The following is a 26,279-nucleotide window of genomic DNA, read 5'->3' on the forward strand; positions in this document are numbered from 1 at the left end:
CATTCTTTAAAAAAAAAAGTATCTACTCCACATAGTCAAAAGAACTCATCCGAGTTTTAACCAATTTAAGTGCGAGTAGTCTGGTCATTGTGTGCAAAGCTTGATAGTTGTTGCATGTAAATTCTGTGAGCTGGCTTGATATAAGAGTTGTACAACCCTGTATTACACTAAAGACCCTGTTAATAATAAGACATTAGTACAAAGGTAGATTTATTATATTAATTAACTCCTTAACAGAGCTGTACATAACATAACAGATGTCACATAATTGAGGTCTCTGGCGTTCCTATCAACTACGTGTCACAATTGGCTTTAATAAGTAGTAATGCAATGCGACAATAAGAAATAAGTTGTAAAACCAGTATACGGTAAAATAAACTTAATTAAACAAAATCCTAATATAAGTCGTAAATAAAATGACATTGTACTTAAATTTAAAATAAATATACTACAACTAAAACTTTACGTATTATTGTTATTAGCTAATAACAAAATTTCTACAAGATTCATTAAAGCAAAAAAAGTACACGGTGCAAAAACAAGCATATTCACTTTAGCATATTCACATCGCACGATTAAGTTGGTTAAACTTGGATATGCTGGACTCTACTACTAAGGAATTTTAAAGTGAACGATCTTCTATCTGTATATTAATAGGCAAGCATGTTTCTTTAAAACCTTTTTTCTCAGCTCGTGTGCATAAAAGGGAAAATCTACGCATTCTGTTAGAAATATATTCTCTGTAGATGTGCAGAATTCCATTAAAAAATCAAATAGGCTCAAATATAAGAACAAAAAATTAATTTTAAATCAAAAACAAAATTACATGGGCTTTATGGGTTGCCATGCTTGTGACGAGATAACAACGAAATATAAACAGAAAATCAAAACAAAAGGAAAAAAATTACAGTCACATATTTTATTTACAGTGTGGGGTGAAAATGGAGAAGTCTGTATATTAAAAATTTTTGGTCGAGTGTTCGACCACTGGACGACCTCTAGTATATTTTATTATACCGTCGCACAGGTAAAACAATTAATCTGTGATATTAGTTTATTAATTTTTTTAGGGAAAATCTCTACTAAACTTAATGCAATATCTTAGAGGAATTATTAATCTTGTCAGTTGCTCTTAAATCCGTCAATATTTTGCTATAATGATCACTAATAAAAAAACTTAAATATTCCTAATAATCTTTACAATTGTTATCATGTTCATGTACATTTACATGACATTGTTGTTCATCTCACAATAAACAAATCGTTTGATTATTATATAGAGGAACCATTGTCACCTAATTTAATGTTATAAACACGTAAATATAATATGTACACTATATACATTTAACACTATCAATAGGTATAGCTATAAATATATCACAAGCAATAATTTTAATATAAATTTAAGTTATTCCTTTTTTGTATAAATATTATAAACAATTCAAAAGTATAAAATAATAATCTAGAGGTTATTAATTGTGCATTCAGCTGTATAATCTTCACCATATTTTTTAAACACAATAAGGCTCGTGCATTAATTTGGAGGAGGATGATGAAAAGGAAAAAACTAAAAAATATGATTTTGTTGAAACATTTAAACAATAATTTTAATAATTTTATGTTAGGGAAAATAAGAAATTGTACCTCATATGCTAGAGAACAACTTAACGATGAAACACTGATTAACTGACGTGTCTAAATAGTTGTGATAAGCCAATAACAATGATACAGTAGAAGGTCTTTTTAAATAAGTAACGGCCTCTTGGTCATTATGCGAATACTGTTACGGTTGTCGTCACTGCTTCATCAAAACATTAATAAACATGTAAATTATATCATGTGGTTAAAAGTTTCATCGCTATTAAAATAATCGCTCATAATACTGTTTAGTTAACGTATTTGTAGAAAATTCCTTAACAACAGAAATACTTAGTGGAACATGATCTAACAACAAGAGTCAAGAGTGAAATCTAAACAACAACGATATACGCAGGAGACACATAACAAACACTTATAATATAATAGACAAAAAAATATAATATGGCGTAAGTTTCGTTTTAAAATAGTGAGTTTAGAGTTGGTTGGTGTCGCTAGCCGTGGTATTGGAGTTGCCACTGCGGTAAAAGTTGAGCGCTGACTGTGTCGCCGCCTCCACGAACCTAGGAGTGCAAGGATTCTGTCCCAGGAACAGACCCGGACATCCCATCAGCTCGAAGCAGTTGTAGCGCACCTCGTTGTTGCCGGGGGCGCAACACGCTACAATGGCCCAGGTACACTTGGTAGGCTCGCTGGGGTCACTCAGGCCCAACCTGTTGTCCAGTTCATCGTCCTTGCCGGGGAACGTGTTCTTGTCTAGAGGCTTGATGTTGCATGTCTGAGGACAAGCTTGCTGTTCGGGAGGGTTAGCGATGATGATCAAATTGTCTACCTTGTAGATTTGAGGATATACCGGTGTACCCTGGAAACCCTGGCCCTGGAACCCTTGAGATGGCTGAGGGCCTTGGAACCCTTGATTGTTCTGGAAGTTCGGGGAACCCGGATACCCTTGAGAGTATCCCGGTTGTTGGGCTGCTTGCTGTGGAGGAAAGTTTTCGTTCCGTCCTGCGAAGCTGAAAGGAATCCCGTAAAGACCAGACTGACGAGGAACCTGTGATTTGATCATATCATCCACTACCGGCGAGGTCGCGGGGTCTAGGAAGTCAAAGCTGGTTTTAGGCGCGGCGAAGGAGTGGTTGCGAGCCTGTGACCAGTGACGGCCACCGTGATATCCTGAGGGATGGAACTGAGGAGCAGGTTCTGCTGTGACCTGACTGTACAAGGCGCAGACCAGCGCCATGGCGAGGGGGATCATGCTGACCAGCATCTGCAACAAACAGTCAGGTTTGATTATACTGAGTGAAAGATACCAGCTCTAGATATAGTGTAGCTAACGTTGAGGGGCGAGCTGGTCTAGTGATGGGGCGCAGGACTTTGGTCCCCGAGTTACCAGGTTCAAATCCCACCAAGGAGTTTATGCAAGTAGTAATGCCGTAACCTCTAGGGCTAGATTTTATTAATTAGATTATGTTAAATGGAATGGGACATAGTTTTAGGAGAGATGGTCGCAATAGTCGCTTATATTGAGGACCGACTAAATGACTAAAAATAATAACAAAAAAGATCAAACAAATGTTAATAAATATTTAATATTACATTTTACAGTGTAAGACATATCTTAAACTTAAAGTGTATTCATATACACATTTTTTTGTAATTCCCTAGAGTTTGTATTAAATATATGCGATATGAACACAGCTGTTTAGTAGATTCTACAGTTTTACCTGGTACCAAACCTGTGTGCAAGTGTAACTACTAAATGATAAAACTATATATCATTAAAATGTATCATGTGATACGATTTAAGGTGTCCAACTATGTTCTGTATTTTGTTAAACGTTTCCAATGTAATGCGTGGACGATTGAGATGTCTATAAATTATTCGCCCAAAGTGTGTGAATACAGTTTACTACAAGCGGACCACGCAATACGAAGACCTTCAAACACGTAGTAGCAATAACAAGTTTATGGCTCTAAGGTAAAGGTCTTCGACTCAGCCTCGACAACTTGTGCTCCTTCATTACATTTAGGTGAGACTATTCTGGATATTGAGTCCCGGGGTTTAAAGTTATAAAACCACAAAAATAATACTGTATAAAGTATTACAGTTACTCCTGAAATTTGAAAGAGGTGTTGATATGGCAGTTTAAGCAAGGATGACTAATTTACAAATAGAATGCAGTAGGACACTCTCAAAGACGATCAGTCAACTAGTGACGATGGTCAGTGACAGAGGGCAATGACATCAGGAGATGGCAGTTGACCTTGACCTTGGCCACTCCTTATCTGACAAGGTCTACGGTCCCCAGTCCTCAACCCATCTTAGCATTAATAATGAAATCAGGCCTTGGAGCCTTACCCACTAGGTGGCAGTTTCCTGGTGTTTCTTTTAGTCGCAGGAATTTATCCAGGCACACAATACACATATCAGCATTTCCGAGGTTACAACAGGCATAACATTAGCCGAAAGAACAAACATATCTAAATATTAGGCCCTACCATTTGTTTTGTTTTTTTAATAAACAATTTTCATTGACTAAGGAATGAACTGTGTCTCAAGAAAACGTGTCCTGTGCAAATGCAGTTAGGATGGTTTGGATTTTTACGAAGTTGCAAGTGAACAGATTACACTTGGTAGAACCAGTTTAATATAATGATATGTACCTTGTTAAATGTTTAGTGCCAAGAGCCTATGTATGTAAAAGAATTGAAGAATTGTGGAAAGGAATTGCATACAGTAGGAAGTGAGAGCTTTCAAATGTCTTAATAATTAGCAATAAACTCGCGCGTGTGAAAGTGAAAACGTGCAAGTCGGTAATTATTAAACAGAATCCTGTCTGAGAAGAGAAGACAATGCACGAGGTGATCAGCTGCAGTATCTCTCTGACTTAGAGGTGATCAGCTGCAGTATCTCTCTGACTTAGAGGTGATCAGCTGCAGTATCTCTCTGTAGCGGTGATCAGCTGCAGTATATCTCTGACTTAGCGGTGATCAGCTGCAGTATATCTCTGACTTAGCGGTCATCAGCTGCAGCATATCTCAGACTTAAAGGTGATCAGCTGCAGTATTTCTCTGACTTAGCGGTGATCAGCTGCAGTATATTTTAGACTTAGCGGTGATCAGCTTCAGTATATCTCTGACTTAGCGTTCATCAGCTGCAGTAAATCTCTGACTTAGAGGTGATCAGCTGCAGTATATCTCTGATTTAGCGGTGATCAGCTGCAGTATATCTCTGACTTAGCGGTGATCAGCTGCAGTATTTCTCTGACTTAGCGGTGATCAGCTGCAGTATTTCTCTGACTTAGCGGTGATCAGCTGCAGTATATCTCTGACTTAGCGGTGATCAGCTGCAGTATCTCTCTGACTTAGCGGTGATCAGCAGCAGTATTTCTCTGACTTATATACTGCAGCTGATCACCACTAAGTCAGAGAAATACTGCAGCTGATCACCACTAAGTCAGAGATATACTGCAGCTGATCACCGCTAAGTCAGAGAGATACTGCAGCTGATCACCACTAAGTCAGAGAAAGATCAGCTGTAGTATCTCTCTGACTTAGCGATGATCAGCTGGAGTATATCTCTGATTTATCGGCGATCAGTTATATACGATGTATCGATGTATAGCATTTAAAGGGTTGACGTTTTTGAAGTTTTTACTATCTTATAGAATTTAATTCTAAATGTTTATGTGATTCCAAAACTTTGGTAAAAATAATTACCAATACATCAAAAACTGTTTCCCGCTATAAAAAGTGTTTAATGTTTTGGTTATGTAGGTATAAATAATTTATCAGAAAACTTAATATTATTCTAATTTTTTTCAAAGTATTTTACAAATTCCGCAATGTACGTCTTAAACACGTACGTATAACAATACCAATCTGAATCCAATACAGTAAGAGAGGTACCGTAATTTTACAGCCCCAACTATCCTTGTAACACATTCGTGATTCGCAAGAAACGCTCTCACTTTGTAGACCGCGTCTCCTCTTTATCTTGCAACGCATTGTAAACGTTAAACGTTATAAAGAAAACTCTTGGAACTCTATGAAATGAAAAAAATGAAATAAAATGAAAAATTCTTGTTTTTTTTACGCAAATTTAGGGCCACATGGCCCTTTTTTACACTTAATCTGACACTATAAGAATTACAGTCACATGAAACATACTGAATAATTGTGTAAAGCTATCCATACATACCCGATATTATTAAACTATTCCGTCAAAGAATACAATCACTTAAATTTACCTTAGTTTTGTTCCATTAAACTATATGGAATGACATATTTAAAGCAACATTTATAAATAATAGCAACAACAATGGTAACTGCAATATTTTACTAGTCTCTATAAAAAATTCTAAAAGCTACTCGCTCCATCAAGCTATTTAATGTCTCTACAAAAGATTGCGGTACAGCACAATTGTTTTCGAGTCATATACAGATCTTAATGAGGCATTAATTTACGTTGCAAAGCGAGTGTAAAATATTATTGGATCATTACTATTATAGCAGCAGTAACGGTAGATATGTGACGTAGCTCAGCGAGTGATAGCTATGTAATAAGTGTCTGGTTTTGGTTCACCTGTTTCAAGGTCAACCACGTCACAGACTTCCTTATATCAACAACACTGCAACTCGGGTCCTGTGACCTGTCAGGGTTCATCCGTCCAAGCGTGACTCATGTAGTACGAAGTGATATTTGCTATCCTCTACACATGTCATTTCTTATGTTTATCATAACCTCAAACATTTCTTGCTTGGTAGCTGATTGGTTATCGTACACACCTAAAAATAAAACTTTGCCTGTTCAATCGTGAGAAAAGTCAGTAGGTTTTTAATGTTTCAAACCGGACTCGGTCGTCCTTGATAATTGGTCTTGAAATATGATCCTGACTGGTGAAACGGCTGATCATAGTCAGTAACAAAGCTACACAGATCATCTCACACCATTCTTCAATCATCCATAGTTAGCTTACAATACGAACATTGGAGAGCATCACTGTCTTACAAGAACGATAACGATAATTAATAGATTAGATTAGATTTTTAATACGACGACACATCAAGGTTCCTATAGCGAAGATGACTAAATGCTAAATAGATAAGTTGACAAATTTTTTCCTGACCAAGTTTACCTGGGTTTTTAGTCAGGACCGTTTAAGAAAGTCCTGATGATCAAGAAGATCTGGGCCCAGTAACAGGATTGAACCTGGTAATCATCTGTTTAATAGGTGAGCATTTCAACCACTCAGCTACCCAGCTGAGCTGTAAAATGGCAGAACATACAGGCTATGGAGTTTAGGTAATAGAGTTGGTAAAATCAAAATCGTATAAATCAATGGAATTTATTATTAGCATTGAGTGTAATGGTATTAGTCAAACAGCCTCTGTCGATCGTAAAGTGTTGGTCCTAGAACTGTAACTACTAGTTAACCTAGTCATTTGACCAACTAATCTATGTGATCTCAGATTAGTCTGAAATATGAAAAGTTAATAAACGTAACATTATTTAGTTACTAGGGATCTTAGTTTTCATATAGTCGTACCCACTGGCTTAAAATTATGTAGCTATCGTACTTTACTACTTTGACAAAAGTGTTCACTGGACACATTGTCCGGTCGACTGTGGTTATTGCCAACATGTTCTGCCACAAGTTATTTACATGAAGTGTTACAACTACTGGTAGCTGTAGCTTGGCACTCGGCCAACTACGTGGAGGATATTGATTTGTCATTTACCTCCAATAACTGTCGCACGTTTGTACAAATACAAGTAAAGCAAGCAAATACAAGTAAGTACTGTATAGTGAAATTAATAGCCCTAATGATAACTAAGTGAACGACATAATAACGATAACGAGACTTATTGTTATACTTACTAAGTTTCTTCATAGTATTGTCAAACGGCTAAATCATTATAAGCTAAAAAAAGCTCTATATTTCGGCATTAGCCTTCTTCAGGAACAAACAAACACTTATATTTGTTTGTTCCTGAATAAGGCTAATGCCGAAATATAGAACTTTTTCGTTAAATTGTGTGAATAGTTTATTTTTTATAATGTTATACTTACTTAGGTATTATTATTACTGTTGAAATATCTGTTTAACTGTTAGATTAAGATATACAGTATAACTCATAAGAATAGTTTTTGTCGATATTGTCAAACAAACAAGACCATACGGATATATGGATATAAAACATAATATTTTATAATCTGTCTTGCTTACAAAGCTGCCTACTTGGAAAACGGTTGGGCACGATTGGAAGACATTTCTGACACAGAGTCAGAAAAGGATCTATCTTTGTACACGCATTGATCATCCTTTTCAGCTAAGCAAAGGAGATATGATGCTAAATAGAACTGCAAACTTGGGCGAGCATGAGTATTTGTCTTTTAGCCTTAAAAAACAACAAAAAAACTAAAGAAAACCCCTAGGCATAGGGGTTTTTAGTAGTCGGTATAAGCTCAGGGATGGATTAGAAAAAGGTTGTAAAATTCTTGTTGTTTGAATAGACTGGAGGAATTCAACGACTATATTTCAATATTTCAACATTTATGTATTTATGTATTTTTTTATTATTCAATATTTCGTTTATGAACTAATAGGAAAATCACAACAATCACAACAATGCCACATTTACACAGCTAACCTCTTATTGGACCAATTGTTTTTCAAGGGCCAATAGCAGAACTTCGGTGAAATACTTAAATGAATATTAATTATACGGAAAGATGATCGTCGTTTTAACCATACCTGTAGTTTTAACAGTGAACAACCTTTTCTACAAAAGGTGACAAATATCCTTAAATTATACACCAACGACTTATCCTTATAAATATTTTATGTGTTACTTACAATCCCATTATTTGCCGTTTTGAATAAATGCATTAATCCTAAATATTTAAAATATGTTAACATTTTTACTGTCTTCTAGCCAGAAGTGCATACCGATGCAATTGATGTACCCTTGGCCGATATGTCAGGTGCGTCCTCCATTACTGAGGAATCCCTCTCCTGTTTAGACATGAGCTCCATGTAGGCCCCGCAGTCTATCATGGAGCTCATATGATAGAAAAATACAAACGCTTTACCTTTTACTAATAAACTTAATATTAACTACTAAATTAGGCCCTAACCTGTAATTTTTAGGAAGTTTTTTTGGAAATATTCTATTTATCTCGCTCATTTTAAGTAACGGTTGTTTTACGAAAATGTTATTGAGGTATGGAAATAAGAAAAAATTAAAATGTTTTTAAACCGGTTAAGAGTCCTATGTACGGTAACTGCTAAATGTAGTCTAGCTGGTCACCTACTGAGTAATATGAACGTAGCAGAGAAACGTTTAAATACTCTTTTGGGTTTATTTTACATTGGAATACTTCATGATCAACCACTGCCACACATTACTCTATGTATTGTTGCTCGTGGTGGTCTAATCATTGGGTAAGCGATCGGCCTTGGTAAAGTTAATCAACATTCAGTTTTAATATTTTATCAACTTTTATGTTTAATTATGTTGCAGAATTTTTTAATTTTGATTTGATAAATGATAAAAAAAGATAATTTGTGACGAACTAAGTTATATCCTGTTCGGATTGGGTTTAACTCATAATTAACAATCTAACTAAAAACAACTTAATGAGCTACTAATAGTGTGGAAAAGATGAATACGTGATCTAGGCTCGTGCGAGTTAGTGGGTGTGTGAAAAGTGAGACGAGGTAATCGTGCCAAATTGATGCAAAATATTCAAGAAATTTCTCTTTGATTGGCAGGGTCAACAGGTGGAACCTGTTTCCCTTCCTAGTCAGAAATGGAAAGAAATCATTTAATTTCGACCAATCACACGATATCTATAAAAAACATATTATAAACAAAAATGTTCCGAACTCTATAACACATTAAAAAGCCATCCGCAGTAAGAGAACGAACGCATAAAGAAGAAAACGATTTCTTCAGAACAACCAATATACTAATCAACATTATTTGAGACGGGGAAGTTAATATTTTACATTCCTATTGATCTAGACCTACCATATATATGAAATATTCTAATCCTCAGATGGATCTGAAATGTGAAGGTTCTTTACCAAGGAAAGATTGTGCTCCATTTGGCCCGTCGTGAAAGAGTAAGTCGCACAACTCATTTACTCATCTCTAATGAGATAATTTTTACCTCAAATCTTCCGATCGTTCCTCTTCTAGAGGTAATCGTTTACCTCTTGAGAGAAAGGTCTAAGCTTCAGTATCCCTCATTTGTGTCAAGGTACTGTACGTTAAGTGCCGTTTTCCATCCTTGGTTCAGCAACGGTCGTCCCCGCTAATTATTGACCTTTACAGTTATTTTGTGTAGGTTTTTGTTACCATACATTGGGTATATCACGGGATTGTTAAAATAGTGATCGCATAGTGAATCTTAATTCTTGTCGATTGAAAATTTCATAATTATGTTTTTACGCGTATTAAAAAGTGTAACTTAGGTGCACTATTATCTGAGCTATCTTAAAAAGAGCTATCTCGAACAAAGTATTGAGAATTGTATTTTTTCGCATTTTGGCTATAAATCTGTATTGGTTACCTATCTATAATCATAGATTAAACATCTATAATTTAGTCTAATGACTCTGTGTTGGGTTAGGATTTATTTTTCTTAAAAACTTTTGAATTGTAGAGTATGTAACACAATGTAAGTTAAGAAGTCAAATGAGAATCCTTTATTGATTTTTTCACAGCTAATCGCTTAACAGTGCATTTTACAGCATACGTCTTTTAAATAGCTAACAGTGTAATGCGAACAAAACTCAATGGTTAGAGTATGTAGATGCACAAATATTTATATCGGAAGGGGTACAATATAGAATATATGACGTGTACTTTCTAGCACAAGCTATGAGTTTTGTCCTCAGTCCTGCATTGAGACGTTCAGATAGTAAGAGATATGCTTATTACATCACAATGACCGGCCTCAAAGGCGACCAGTTACAGCAGATCCATCATCATTCCTCGACCGCAGTGAACTGTAAAGGCTCCTTTATCACTGTCCCTCCTACACTATCCCCACACCAGCGACCAGTTACAGCAGATCCATCATCATTCCTCGACCGCAGTGAACTGTAAAGGCTCCTTTATCACTGTCCCTCCTACACTATCCCCACACCAGCGACCAGTTACAGCAGATCCATCATCATTCCTCGACCGCAGTGAATTGTAAAGGCTCCTTTATCACTGTCCCTCCTACACTATCCCCACACCAGCGACCAGTTACAGCAGATCCATCATCATTCCTCGACCGCAGTGAACTGTAAAGGCTCCTTTATCACTGTCCCTCCTACACTATCCCCACACCAGCGACCAGTTACAGCAGATCCATCATCATTCCTCGACCGCAGTGAACTGTAAAGGCTCCTTTATCTGTCCCTCCTACACTATCCCCACACCAGCGACCAGTTACAGCAGATCCATCATCATTCCTCGACCGCAGTGAACTGTAAAGGCTCCTTTGTCACTGTCCCTCCTACACTATCCCCACACCAGCGACCAGTTACAGCAGATCCATGATCATTCCTCGACCGCAGTGAACTGTAAAGGCTCCTTTATCACTGTCCCTCCTACACAATCCCCACACCAGCAACGCAAACTATCTTGGGCTATTAACAAAATTATCAAACAGTTGGAGTGGGGTAGCTGAAAAGTATCAGGTCGTTTCTTGGCTGCTTATTTTACTCAATCGGACTTTTGATTTGATTTAAATCACTCCAGAAAATGCAATAGTCTTATACATTACGGTATTATAACTAATAAGATGTTTTTAAATTTATTTTACACTTACTTCTATTCAATTTTTTTTCCAATTGTACCGTAATATTTGAACACTAAAATGACTCAACCTCCACTATTCGAGACCAATATCAATTGCATATTATTGATTTCAAAAGTAGGGCACTAGTTTTCCTACAATTCGTAATACACAGTGTTGAGATATTACGAGATAAAGATTGATAATATTACTACTTTACAATGATATAACTATATTAAAATAAATTATATTTTACTTCCTGGCTATTATGATACAGTATACACGTTTAGTGATTAAAGCAATGAATAATGCAAAAAAAACCTTTTCAACCTTTTCTCCAGGATTTCATTCTGTGATTCCAAGCAATTTCACTGCAACTTGCCTTTGGCGAAGAAATCGATTGAGGCAGAGTGGTAAGCCTTCTCACTTGGTGTGTTTAGGACGTTGCTGCATTTGTCAGAGTAAACCCCGGAATTATTTATTTTAGTTTAAAACATTTTTTTAAATCTCTAAGTTCTTCTTGTGATGTCATAAGAAAACGAGATAGTCTTCATTTTGACAAAATAGGCCTTCTAGAAAAAAATATTCTAATTGAACATTGCAGGATTTAAGTGCTAGCTAAATTTCGGGATCTGTCCACGCGTTATAAAACTATGAAAGTTGACATATTAACAATTCAATGCCTGAAATAGGATATCCCTCTTTAAAAAATACATATTACAATTTCCAACATTCGACTGATATCAGTGGGGCGATAGTCTGTGTTGGCACTGATTGTTGGATAATTGGAACCCATCCATATGAAACGCTGTAGCCAATTTTCCATTCCAATAGAAAATAGTTGAATAGTATGAGCCGGCCACAGTGTGTGTGTGATATTGTTTAAAGTCCCGTTTCTAAGTGTCAAAGTTTTTACCTACGACATATTTTTTACCTAGCCATTTCAGTCCAGTTTAGAATTTAAAATATTCACTTAACAGCATTGTTGTTTCACTTAACAACACGAGTAACGGACGAATGAGGTTCAATAAAATTGATAGAAAAGAAGTAAAATTAATTATAAATCTTAGAACGTCACATATCAGCTGTTAAGACCAATGTAATCTATCTATATACAGGGTGTTTTTAAAAGAATGCCGGGATTTCAAACGGTCGTTGTTCGGGGACTATTCAAGATAATTAAACGATTTAAACGTCAAATTGAAGGGAAAAGAATAAAGTTTTTTTCTCATTCTTTCATACAATTCGGAATGATTGATTAAAATTAAAATTTTAATCAATCTTATATGAGCGTAAAACTGGCAAAGTCTGTACGCGTTGGGCGATCGGCAGGTTTATCTGATGTCTTAACTATGAATATTTTTCGGCACAAAGACTCTATATTTTATTGAAGACTTCGTCGGACAATCGATTGTTTTGGGCTTCTGATGCAGAATTGTCGGATTTCTTCGACTATGTAATCGCTTGTTTTTAGCCGGCCAGGTGAATGTCTTTTCAAAACATTTCGGTGCCACGAAACTCATTAAACCAGCTTAAAGTTTCTTTATCATCAAGTAGATTTAAATTTAGTTTAACTTAGCAATGGATATAAACTCTGCGAACTACAAATTGCAATCTGTGCCTTCTGTTGTGCCCTAAACCGTCGTACTGGCGACTGGCGTCAGGCGTATGAGTCACAATAGTGGCCTATCACCCCGCACCTGTTTTACGCATGCCAAGGTCAATGTTTCCTCCCTTGCTACACGGGAAACAAAACTTAGTTATTTTAGCTTCAATTTGGCGTATAAAACGTTTATTTACCTTGAATAGTATCCAAACAATTACCATTTAAAATCCCGGCATTCTTTTAAAAACACCCTGTATATAAAAAAAATCCAATGTATGTATGTTTGTCCTTTATGGACTCCGAAACCGCTCGACGGATTGTAATGAAACTTTCAGGCATTTTTAAGCATTATTCAAGGATGGTTTGTGTGAAGTTTGGTGCAGATTCGTCAAAAGGGCTCCGCTCCAGTGGCTCTGGAGTTTCCCATTATAACCCTATGAGTACTCATATTTAAATGGAATTAAAGAACTTAACAGCTGGTTCAACTAAACAATTTGATTCTGTGATGTTCAATAGCATTAAAAAGTTAATAGGTTTACCAAACAGGGTGCAGCACTATTATTTTTTATGACAAACAGCCAATTTGCAACCAAAAGGTGAGTGAGCGTAGCGAACGAACTTCAACCAGGACATGATTGAGCCATGCGAACGAGCTTGAAAATGAACGAGCATTTGACATAAACCCACATTCATTAGGACAGGACGACGTCCGTCGGGCCGGTAAAGCGACAACAGGACTGAATTTGACCTGGGCCAGCCAGAGCCCTCTGGGGCAGTCATGCGGCATAATGCGAGGGTGCGACATTAGGACTGAATGGAATCTCCCCGTTCTCCCTGCCTTATTCCCATCACCCTACCCCGGACACATAGTGAACTAGTGGGATAGTGAACGGATCGGCTCATGGAATCGTTCACTTGTTAGCATTCGTCTTTATTAATATAATTTAGCCGCTATTCTAGTGCCTCGCAACGAGATCAAGATTCAGAAGAGACAATTTTGGTTCCTTTAAAATGCCGTAAAATGGTTGTTTGATCACCCATTTTATTTAGATACGAAATTCAACCGTACCACTTGACTTGATTCAAAAGTCCGCTTTGTTAACTCAGATTGTAAACACTTATTTAGGCTACCTAGGATGGTGTAAAAGTGATGACGATGCACTCATTGAAATATTACATTGAGACCTTTATGATTTTATGTTTAAAAATACGCTTACTAACAAGTGTATTTACTAAAACAAAGTGTTGTACGTCAATTGTTACAACGAATAAAATCAGCTGATCAGCTTCGAAACATTACAATTTTACTTCTTTTCTCTCAATCCTTGAATCTCATTGGTCCGTTACCGGTGTTGTTATGAGAAAAACTATGCTGTTATGAAATGAAATATGCTGTTATGAAAGTAAACAGCTGTTAAGTGAAACTTTTCATTCTGAGAACTAAACTGAAATGGTTACTTTTAAAAAACGGTCGTGGGTAAAATAATTAAACGGCTTTAAGTGGACTGTAATTGTGTATATTTAAAAAAAAACAAAGAATATAACAGATGTTAGTTAAATCATTCCAAATACAAATGTCATAGAGGAAACAAGCAATTATGAGAATATGGCAAAGAGTTTCTAACACCCCCGGTGTTGCTAGTTAGTATAAGATTCGTTCAGTTCCGTCATTTGTTTATGCTTATCATCCATAAGTTACCAAATTTTATGATAATTATTAGCCAGATTTATTTGTTTGGAAAAAGCTTTCGAACCCGCAATGGCACTTTTCAGATGAGTATTTAACATTATTTTCATTACGATATCGAAAAACTTGTAAACAATACGAATACCTTTGATTATTCAATATGGGGTCTGCACAGCAAAATCCCATACCGGTTACGTTCCGTGCACCACAAATGCACAGAAAGTTAACGTTATGTAATTTTGCTGCAGTAGCGGAAATAACCTACTGTATTTTCTTAGTTCATTTATATCAGTTCCGTCACAGTTCCACCACAGACCAGTCACAGTTCAGTCTCAGTTGAATCCAAAATTTCTCAGGCAAATTATATAAGTATAGAGTGTAGGAACGAGTAATTTTACCATCGACTGTAACATAAATTAATGTGTTGTGGATTGTCAGGGTCATTCATTTGGTTTCAGCCGGACTTGCGTTACTATATTTACAGTGATGTTACGGTGAAAAATGGTAAATTAAAACTTAATATTCTATCAAAATCTCATCCTAAATCTTGTCCATTGTTACAAACAGTACTTAAAATACAAACTCGATCATTTAAATGAAAAACCCCACTATTTTTCTAATCTCAAACACGTCCGACAGGAGGCCGAAAACCAAAAATGTCGGTAGAAAGAAATCTGGAATTGACTGACGGACGCCGGGAGAGCGACTGACGGATTTGCGCCGGATGAGTGTATATAAAGCAATAGAAAATCCATTAAAGAATATTTTGGCTAACTGTGACGTGTCGTAACTGTTATGTGTGAATCGACCTCAAAAAGTGTAGGTACTTTCGTGTGTAGGGTAATGAAAATTACTATTACATTTCGGCAAGCGACACCATTTATTTATGTTTATGATCCATACAGTTTTTGTTTACTAGCAGTTACCCGGTGCGCGCATCGATGTAGGCCTATACATAATACTCTACGGGTGCGCGTTGCAGCGCTAACAACTATTATTTTAAACTAGTGCTTCTGTTGCTCGTATTCGAGCATTGCAAAGTATTTCAGGCATTATTTCAAAACGAATAACAGTAATAATTTCCGATGACTTGCAAGAGTCAACTCAAAGATGATGTAATCAATCACTCCACTCAAGTTATCGAAATTGAAAACCATAAACGAATGAAAACGACAATTTATATCGGACCTCGCGTTGAAGCAGGAAACTACATGAAATTTAAAATTACAATATTTTAATTTGTTTGGAACGTATAATATCATAAATGTATCTTTTTATCTAAATATATAAATGACAATCAAAAGTGTGTCACTGATGTAGCATGTAAATTCAAGTAGTATAAATATTTTTTTACTTAGCAATGTGATGGACAGTATCCTCATCCTCTGTTTAGCAAGCACTGCTGGAGGATTGAAATATCCTCAGTAAAGATATGTATTGTCAGTAAAGAAATGTTTTATTTTTTAAACAACACTTCACCATGACAACATTTGGTACCGTTAGTTATTGAGATTTTCTATTATTTACCAACATCCCGTTCACCTGATGCATAGTTAACAAAGAGAAACGTCTGCGTCGAGCTAGGAATTCCAGGAAGGGTCACACATTCCCTTTCCTCTGTTCATAGTTCCCAATGTTCTGTAATCTGGACCTTCCAGCTATTAGGTCGTATGTAATGGATTACTGAGAAATAATTTATGTACTACAACACCAATGCCAATGAACTTTCTGAAATATGTTCACAGAAAATAACAGATCAGTATCCGTCCACAACAAACCCTATGACATCAAATTTTAATTCTATGAGCTGCATTTGCTGCAATCCAGGGAGTTCGTGAGATGCGTTCCACAAACTAACAATACCACACTGTACTGAAACGAAAATCAGAGCGTTGTTGGTGTATGTCCACAGTAGTGAGTTCTATGCTTGAAAGTTGTACCAAATATTTAAAGTTGGCATTATTTAAATAAATAAACCCAGTTAATACGACTTAACGTCAACAACACCTTTACTCCTTATATCAATACAGTAGTACAATTTAACACTGTACTACAAAATTAACTAACAACCTAATAATTACTTTAGTTTAATTTTAGGTTTTACTTTAATATCTTTAACTATTTTTAAACGTATATATTGCCCATGACGAACATTAAATTTTCATAAATTTACTAATATGAAAAGCCTAAATTCACATTAGGTCTACATGCAAAATACCCCGGCTAAAAAGTGTAAAGTGAAAGTTTAAAGTGTCTTTGGGTAAACTGTATACCCTATTTAAATGTATTTGTTTGTTCAAACTGAGCTGGTTTTAATGCAAGTAACGATTTTATAAATAATAGTAAACTAGAGGACCCATGCTGCTCCGCAGCGTTAAGATAGATATAATATCCGAGATATAATCAAATTTATGATTTTTTGATTGAGTAACACAGTATCTTGAACTTAACTGATTCAAACGATCAATAGCTCAAATTAAAGCCTATAATTTACTAATTATTTTTAGTTTTAAACATGTACAAAAACATGCACAATACTGGAGCTATTGATTTTAATCATAGAAAACCCTTTTGGAAAATAATATTTCTGTTGGTTGTTCACCTTACGTTTGCTTTAAACTCGTCCGATTTGAATAAATAATAGCTTAAATGAAAGGCGGTATTTCACTGGAGGTTCTTAGACTAAAATATATAGGATTGTATAGTAACTCGTGAAATACATCATAAATTGTAGTAAGAACTCAAAAATATATCAAATTATGTTTTTTGTCGAGTAATACAGTAGGTAAATATTTGTCAATTATTGGCGAGCATGCCTTCATTTTGAGACCTCAATCATGAAAATCGGTCGTGTAGAAGAGCCAAACGAACTCGGAAAAGAAAACCCTAAATTAACTCCCATCTATACTATTATAAAAAAGAGGTGGTGTCTGTGTGTGTGTATGGGAAAAGTAAACGCGAAAACTACTGGTCGGATCGGGCTGAAATTTGGCATGATGATAGCTCACATTCCCGATTAACATATAGGCATATTTTTATCCCAAAAATCCTTTCGGGCTCCGCCCCAGTGGCTCTGGAGTTTCCCATGTTAACCTTATGAGAAATGAAATTATTGAATCTTAACAGCTGTTTCAATTAAACAAGTTGGTTCTGTTCTGTGATGTTCAATAGTATTAAAGTTACAAGGATTACCAACAGGGTGCAGCACTAGCACTATTATTTCTTTTACATTTATGACAACAGCAAAAGGTGAGTGAGCGTAGCGAACGAACTTCAACCTGGAGGCGAGTGAGCGTAGCGAACGAGCTAACCTGAAGGCAAGTGAGCGTAGCGAACGAGCTAACCTGAAGGAAAGTGAGCGCAGCGAACGAGCTCCAACCTAAAGGTGAGTGAGCGTAGCGAACGAACTTAAAAAAGAACCGAAATTTCTTAAACCATGTCCTCACTCATAACTGCTATAAGCATTTGATACTTATATGCCAACCCCGTACGAAGGACGGGTACTCTGCTAGTAAAAAATATAAGGGAAGCAATTTTGTTTACGTGTAGGCCGAGTGGAATAATAGATAATTATATGCCGATGCTTGATGGCAAATCTGTGCGTGCATTTCTTCAGTTTGATACCTCAATCATGAAAATCGGTCGGGTAGAAGAGCTAGAACTCGGCAAAGAGAACCCAAATTTTACTCCTATAAGAAATACATGGAGAGCAAATTTCGTTTACGTATAGACCGAGTGAGACTATAGATAATATATATGCCAATGCTTGATGGCAAATCTGTGCGTGCATTTCTTCAGTTTGATACTTCAATCATGAAAATCGGTCGGGTAGAAGAGCTAGAACTCGGCAAAGAGAACCCAAATTTTACTCCTATAAGAAATACATGGAGAGCAAATTTCGTTTACGTATAGACCGAGTGAGACTATAGATAATTATATGCCAATGCTTGATGGCAAATCTGTGCGTGCATACCTTCAATTTGAGACCTCAATCATGAAAATCGGTCGGATAGAAGAGCTAAACGAATTCGGAAAATATTTTTTTTTTTATTTAAGACAGTGCACAACTAAACAGCTTTTTTTATTTACTCCTCGTTTTTCCATTCACTATACATTATGTAACTTACAAAATAATAGAGCCTATATTTTATTCATTATTTAATGGATATAACAACTGTTAGAGTGATTAAACATTTTAGTTTTGAACTGGAAAGAATATGCTGCACTGTCGAGTTCTCTCAAAAACACGACGCAGCAATTAGGTGAACGATTCCATGAGGTGATGCGTTCTCAGCGACCTAGTGAACGACTCCTTTAGGTGATTAGTTCTCTTGCCTGTGTCTGTGAGGGTAGGAAGAAGGGTGCTGGCCGCGGGAGAACGGGAAGAAACCGACGCGGCGAGGGAGATCTCCCTCAGTCCTAATGTCGCACCCCTGAAATTATCCGCATGGCTGCGCCTGCGGACCCAGAACGGACCAGGTCAAATTCAGTCCTGTTGTCACACCACCCGTCGGGCCAGCTAGTTGATTAAATAATGAGATAAGTCGTTGCATCACAATCGGTGGCATGAGAGGTTATAAACTAAAGTAGTGATTTTTAGTAATTAAGAAACAATCGTAGGTAGTGTATGCAGTTCGTGTAATTAACCTTAACGACTCTCGTAGAAGTTTTTAAGGCACTTGCCAAGGCTCGTTCTTAAATTTTCTACTCGTGTCATTATTACTATCCTTGCGCGATCGTTGCGTAAACTACTATATATGCATTGGTAAATGATGGATGCATTGGACATAAACATTCCTCAGTTTACAGTAAGATGTCCTTTCTATGGCTTGGATAAAAGGTACAAGTTAGAAATCAGCAATCGACAGCATCACAATCCGTTCGTGGTTCAATTTTACTAAATTTGTTTTTATTATAATATGGCAACAACTTAACCATGGGAAAGGAATGTCTAGCTAGACCTATTTGTATTCAAAGATATTGCGGACAGTATTTTAGATGGCTTATTCGATTTCACTGATTCACAAATTACATTTACTTACTGTGTTTATGATGCGGTAAACTGATCAGAACAGGGAGTCTCTCTCTCTAGGTAGACGAAGTGGCTGAAGCAGCTACAAACACTTCACCTCATATATGACTAGGTGACTTATCATCACTGACTAATGTGCTTATCAGCTACTGACGTGTAGTGACAAAAGTTCTTTGAGGAAGTATTCATGAGTCAAATGATTATTTTATCTTAAAAAGTAGTTGAGTATGAATTTTCGTATGCGTTATATACTTGAAAGATAAATGACTTTACCGATTCACACAATTTTCAAGGAACGACGAACGGTTGTAAAATGGACTATCAAAATTATTGATTAAGTATTATAATTTTAAACTGGCATATTTATGATCGTAAATACAAATACCTCTAATAACTAATACTTGACTATTATTATAGGTTTAATTTGGTATTTTTATTTGTATTTATGGGTGGTTGATTATATTATTTTACAAAACTAGGTAAGAATATTTATGTTGGGTTTTTATGCACACATACAGTATCTTTTACTTTCTAAGGTTTTTTTACTAGATAAATGATTACATTTGTAGTGTATCTTCCACTGTGGCCGTGGTTAGCAACGTAACGCTGCTTTACTAGTTGACATTCCCATACCATGTAGGACACTATAGTAAGGAAATGATGGTTTGGGAAGTCCTGATAGACTTATCAATATTTTCAATACCAGTGCGAATGCCAAGGCTACAAACAGTCCCTTACTCGTGGCTTGTCATAGCTTGCGGCGATCACAAACCAAACTTTCACCGGGACATCAAACCCCAGTGGTTATTCATCCTTATTAAATCTCCGAACGTATTACAATACAACAGCTATGATACTGACCAAACATTTTTTGTCAGTTCTACTGGATACTTGTGATCCAAATAACGTTTCTAAATGCAACGTCATTAATGGTATGCCACAGTGCAAAATGGTATATCTCCGTCCTAGAATGATATCTCCAAATCTCCCCATAGTAAAAATTGGGTATTCATACTACTGTCGTGTGCCTCCTCACTACTGTATAATTATTGAATGCATTCATACAACAATCAATTAAATATCTTTGTATTGAAATGGAATTGCTTCGTGCTGCAATCGTATGTCCCATTACGGTATATCAATGGTACGGTTTAGTAATAGTATGCCTCTACACTACGATAGCATGCTACAGTAGTGTAACATTCAACAAAATACCGATCTTGATGTTTGTTTCGGCTACATATTATTTTTTTTAGCACTTTGACAAATTTCATTTTAATGGATTTAAATGGCTAAAAAAACTAAAAAGCTAAAGACTAACATTACAGGCTAAAACACAAACCATATTATCAATACATTAAATGTTTCGTGAGCCGTAGTAAAACATTTATTGATTTAGTCATTATAAATTGTAAAAAAATGTACAAAAATGTCTAGCTTATTCGGATTAGACATTGAATCAATCAACTGTAATATCCAAATAATTTTAACCAAGTATTGTAGCTGATTTTATTTTAGGACTATTATAAAGTAGCCTTCCTAATAATTAACACTGGATCTTCTTTCTATATTACAGTTAGGCATAGGATGGTTTATGTTACTCGATATACAAGTATATAAAACTCATCTCTATCAATAATTGCTAGTTTAGTTTTTACACAAACAATAATTATACTGTATTCCTGTTTTACTTCTCATTTGACTTTGTAAAGTAAACCAACTATTTCAGCGAAGACGAATAAAAAAGAATACCCTTATACAAATGTAATTTATTAATCAAGAGAACATGTTCTATTATACAGTATAAAAGCTTACAGAAATGGAATAATATCATAATAGTGCATCAGATACAGAACTTCATCATAGGGACGAGTGTCACGGCATTGAATATACACGTATAGTCAATGGTCGCGGGCAGATAATATTAATTAAAATATTTCCGGGTGATAAGCCTGTATATTATGCATGAACACAAGTCTTTATCGTTGACTTTATTTATTGAATTACAGACTTAGAATATACGATAAAAGTTTCAAATACTTCTAATTGGGAGTCCCTTAATCTTGCTCTTGAACTACTGAAACTCAAGACAGTTAAACAGTTAGAAAAACCTATACGCATACATTAAAAACATTGAGGTATGTAATTACATGTGAACTAAAAATTCTATATTTTCTGTAGTAACAATACTTTGGGCTAATCATTGTTGACATGTAAAAACAAAACGCGATACCATAAAGAGAAAGTAGTGAAGTCCTTCCTAGACGCGTGTCGCAATCTAAAGACTAAAATTACAGGTTCTGCTAAAACATAAAATACCACTCTCCCACGCAACTCTCTAAACCACAGAATGTGGATATTATCTTTGTGTCCTAAGTTTTCTTGTTGTAACATATTGTAAAAGAAATGTTGGTAGGATTGTATTCTTTTCATATTTTAATAAACATGTTATGTGTAATGTAACACAAAGTGTTTTTTTAACTAAAATACAAATATTATAAGTTGAAATTACAACAGTAAGAGTACAGTATTTGAATAGTACAATAATTACCTACTGTATTTTGTTAATCACAGGTAACGAGTATTACCACTATGATGAACAAAGTATTGATCACCTATATTATATCTAACATCAACGACGATTAATCATCAGATAAACGGTGCAAAACTCAAGTAAGATGTTCAATATAACACACAATTCTAGCTTTGAAGTGGTATTATTTATTTCACCAAAATTAATCCTTAATAATATATACCAAAACTCTTCTGGCTATCTCGCTCTTAGTTGTTAACAAGTAAAAATATAATTTAAAACTACCGGTACCGCATAAGAACATGTTGAACTTTTATGCTAGTTACAAAAACCTAAATTCATTTTATACCTGTGCAATGTTTCTCTACAGCATAATATTTTTAAACTGCTGTGTAAATAGTAGTTATAACGGTTTTATTGAAACAAATTCCTATATAAGTGAATTATTTTACCGGAATGACTAGGGCAGTACCTACAGAACGAGAGTGCAGAGGTACTAATTTGATCAGTAACTTTCCATTGTATTAAACTATATTGCAATTTAGAGAGCTCCATTGAAACAGTAAAGCTAATTTCTTAACGAGTAAGAAAATTCAACCGGAGAAGGGCCAAGTGCCTTGGTATAGGAAACGCAGAGTATTAAAAACATATTGATTTTCCCTCAAAAAACTGCCACCATTTTGAAACGTAAAGAGATCATTCATTTCTGTTTTCGCCAAAATGTTTGTCTATTAAATACCTTTTAAGTTATGTACAGTATTATTTACATTTGAAAATTCCGAGATTCGAACTACTGGCCCTCAGTTTTTGGCACACCTTATGTCGGAAAAGGTTAAAAACATTTTTACGTCGTAGCTAAAGTATATTTCCTTTTGGTCGATTTAGCGGGAAATAATTGTATTTCATCCTTGTACGTTAAGCCGTTTATCCGTAATCAATTTGAGACACGTTCGTGGGACAGACTGTATGGTTCATGCGAATTAGTGTTTTTTATGTAAAATATTTGTCCCCATAATGTACCACCAAAATTTATGTTATGTTTGTTCTAATGATAGTGGAAAACATATAGTTTGATTAAGTTGAATATTGACCATTGAATGTAATTATGTCTCGTCGTATCATAATGAACCAAAACTACCCTTTTTTGTTCTTACTAAATAACTAAAAGACTGAGTAATGTTTGTTTATTTCTCAAAATATAAGTTCAGTTACTTATGTGCTAATACATCACGTAAATTGATCAAGAAATTCAAGTAAATACACCATTATCTTTCAGCGAAGCAAAGACAACATTTCTTATTTAAATTCATTATAGTCTACTTTCAAAGTCGGTAAACATAATTGGGAACATCAAACAACGCTTAGTTTTTTTTTTTTTTTTTTTTTTTTTTTTTTTTTTCTATTGTGCCACATTGAGCTTATTATCATGTAATTTATCTAGAGGACGGTCCTAATTTATGTAACATAACTTGTTATGCATAAGTAAATGACATATTAGAAAGAATACCCACATCGTAGTGTGGCGGCAGGTTACTTGGTTGTAGAACGTTGTAACATGCAACATATAGTCGGTAATGTTGACGTTGGATACTCTGTGTAACGACCTAATGACCTTGAGATCAGCTGCGGGTGACAGACAGGAGGTAGGTGTAAACAAGGAAGGCATGTGCCGGTCCAGCGGTTCAAAACAACCATTAACCTGTCTGTACCTTTCACTGCTCCTCTGATATATTATGTGTACTTGCAAAACCTAAACCACAGTACTTTGCTGCTAATGGGTGATTTACATTCGAAGTAGCCAGCAAAATGTGACTAGTTCATGGTGTCATGTGAATATTTCTATTGTTAAAAAGATGATTTTCAACAATCGTATAATCTCTGGATCTGAACCGTGTATATATGTCTTAATAAAGATGACACCTGATAGCATTTAGCCCTATTTAAAATATTTTCAACCTACCCATAAGACTTCAACTAGACAGATTGGTCAGTTTTGGTTTTATAAATGCTTTTTGTCATTTAGTATTCTTGACATCTGACATGTCCTGATATGTCAAGATTAGGAACCGTTAAAAATTGATAAAAAGCTGAAAATCCATCAAAAGATTGTGTATACTGATGGGTTAACAATTTATTATATTTACTGCCTTATAAAACCGATATAATATAGTAAAATTAAAGTAATACGTTAACTTCATCTCTATAAAATATTTTGACATTTGACATTATGGGAATGGATATTATGTGAACTAGCTGTTACCTACGGGCTTCACCCCGTCTGACTTCATAACTATTAATAAAACAGAACACAGTAATACGAACAAATAATCACACCCGATTTAAAAAAGTAATAAATTAAAGGAATTACAAACAAATAAGTACAGCTGAGGTATTTTTAGCAATAGGTATAATATGAAAAGTTCCCGTTAGAAAGGAATTACGACCTTAAAGGGCAATTTATGAAAAAATGGATATTTTAGCGCAAGCTTTCTCATCATGACGAACATTTTAAGTATATGGCTTATGGGGGTATGTCTTTTAGTTTTCTCAAAAGTTTATGGGTACTTTGGGATTTATATATTGATAGTTATTACATAAATTAGGTCGTACATGTTTTCCCCGAATTTCTACAAACTCGCTTATAAAAAAAAACTTACCCCATTCTATCATTAAGTACCACTAGACATTCCATCCCTATGTTAAATTTGAAGCCAGGTTTTAACCAAAATCGTCGTTGTTAACCGACAGATTTCTGCTTATCTAAATTACCGATTTCTGTTGGATACACAATCGTTTTGACGATTCAAACTAATGGAATGACTTTTTGTGAACTATAGCAACTGTTGTGACCCATCACCTTATCCAGCAACAAAAATTAAGGTAGAAAATAGAGTTTTAGTCACTAGCGCATTTTGTGACTGGCTCACATAACTACGTTCTTTTTAAGTTGGGTACAGTTGGTCCAAATAGATGGGAGGTCTATTACATACTTAACCGCTTAAGAATTAAAATGAAGTGTCAAAAAAACGGAAATAAAAATGCTAAATCAAATATTTGAATCATGTCCTCTCTGGGTAGAAATTTGAATGTCATTGATTTATTATACATCTCTATGTAGGTACTAGTTAACAGAACAAAGTGTTATAGTTTGTGATCGTGATTGGAAATATGAATGTTGCAATTCTCATCCTTAGTGTGTCTTATTGTGCGAGGTTACTATATGTTCGTTAATAAAGTAAACACAAAAGAGGAGATATCCACTCCCAACCATCTAAAATCTCTCCAGAGAAAGTATAGAAAACCCGAAGAAAATGTAGAGAATTTACTTATGCTATAAAGTAGTTACACCAAACTAACGTAATTTTAATACATTCAAACTTACAGTTAAAGATAAACAAGAGAGGAACGGAGTGAGAGACTAGACTGAGAGGCAGCACACAGTTACACAAGCACAGCACGGTGACACAAGGTCTACTGAACAGTGAACACTGACAGACTGAACTGAGTGACTGGACTGGCAACGCCAACTCTCACTGTAGTAGCCCCACCACGGCACAGACAACGTCACAGGGGGAACTCCGCACACAACTGGAGTGAAACTGATCTCACATCACTCAATATCTGCGATGAGTGATGGCCAAGACCTGTGACACGAGTGAAGGTCCGGGCTAGCCGTGGGAGTGTGACGGGTGATCAAACATGACCATAGGAATTAGAGATTTTGGAACATGTTGAGGAACTTTGCTCAAAATTGGAGTGAAACTGATCTCATATCAATCTCAATCAATACCTGCGAATGTTAATTGTTAATGTCAATGAAACAATTACGTGACACCAGTGAAGGTCAGGGCTAGCCGTGGGAATGAGACCATCGAGGGATAAGGGATTGTGAAATATATGGCCTGGAGAACTTTAATTCCTTAGTATTCATTGCGCAATGCTAGCAATTAAAAATTATCTGACTCTTGCATGTGCAGCCAAACGGGTGAAACGATTTAGTTTAATTATAAACTTAAACGATAAAT

The 26,279-nt window shown here is 35.5% G+C and overlaps 2 protein-coding genes across 3 annotated transcripts in view; one reads left to right on the forward strand and one right to left on the reverse strand.

Annotated features, from left to right (window-relative positions):
* Nucleotides 1-26,279, forward strand: part of LOC128983477 (uncharacterized) — a 270,262-nt gene that overhangs the window by 132,227 nt on the left and 111,756 nt on the right. The window lies entirely within an intron of this gene.
* On the reverse strand, nucleotides 198-25,739 carry LOC128983476 (uncharacterized). Of its 2 annotated transcripts, none has more exons than XM_054402772.1 (2): nucleotides 25,637-25,739; nucleotides 198-2,863 (listed from the first exon to the last, which is right to left on the reverse strand). In XM_054402772.1, exon 2 carries the CDS (start codon nucleotides 2,861-2,863, stop codon nucleotides 2,072-2,074), a length of 792 nt encoding a protein of 263 aa, XP_054258747.1. In that variant the 5' UTR covers nucleotides 25,637-25,739; the 3' UTR covers nucleotides 198-2,071. The 2 variants fall into 2 exon arrangements, with proteins under 2 accessions (XP_054258747.1, XP_054258749.1); XM_054402774.1 differs by lacking the exon at nucleotides 25,637-25,739 and adding an exon at nucleotides 19,732-19,851.

Source organism: Macrosteles quadrilineatus, unplaced genomic scaffold, assembly GCF_028750875.1.
Source record: "Macrosteles quadrilineatus isolate MER2022 unplaced genomic scaffold, UCM_ALF_1.0 Scaffold_1__1_contigs__length_201487025, whole genome shotgun sequence".
Taxonomy (NCBI): domain Eukaryota; kingdom Metazoa; phylum Arthropoda; class Insecta; order Hemiptera; family Cicadellidae; genus Macrosteles; species Macrosteles quadrilineatus.

What these genes read in the sequence shown, in the direction of transcription:
- LOC128983476 (XM_054402772.1), bottom strand. Translation starts at nt 2,863, where the DNA reads ATGCTGGTCAGCATGATCCCCCTCGCCATGGCGCTGGTCTGCGCCTTG.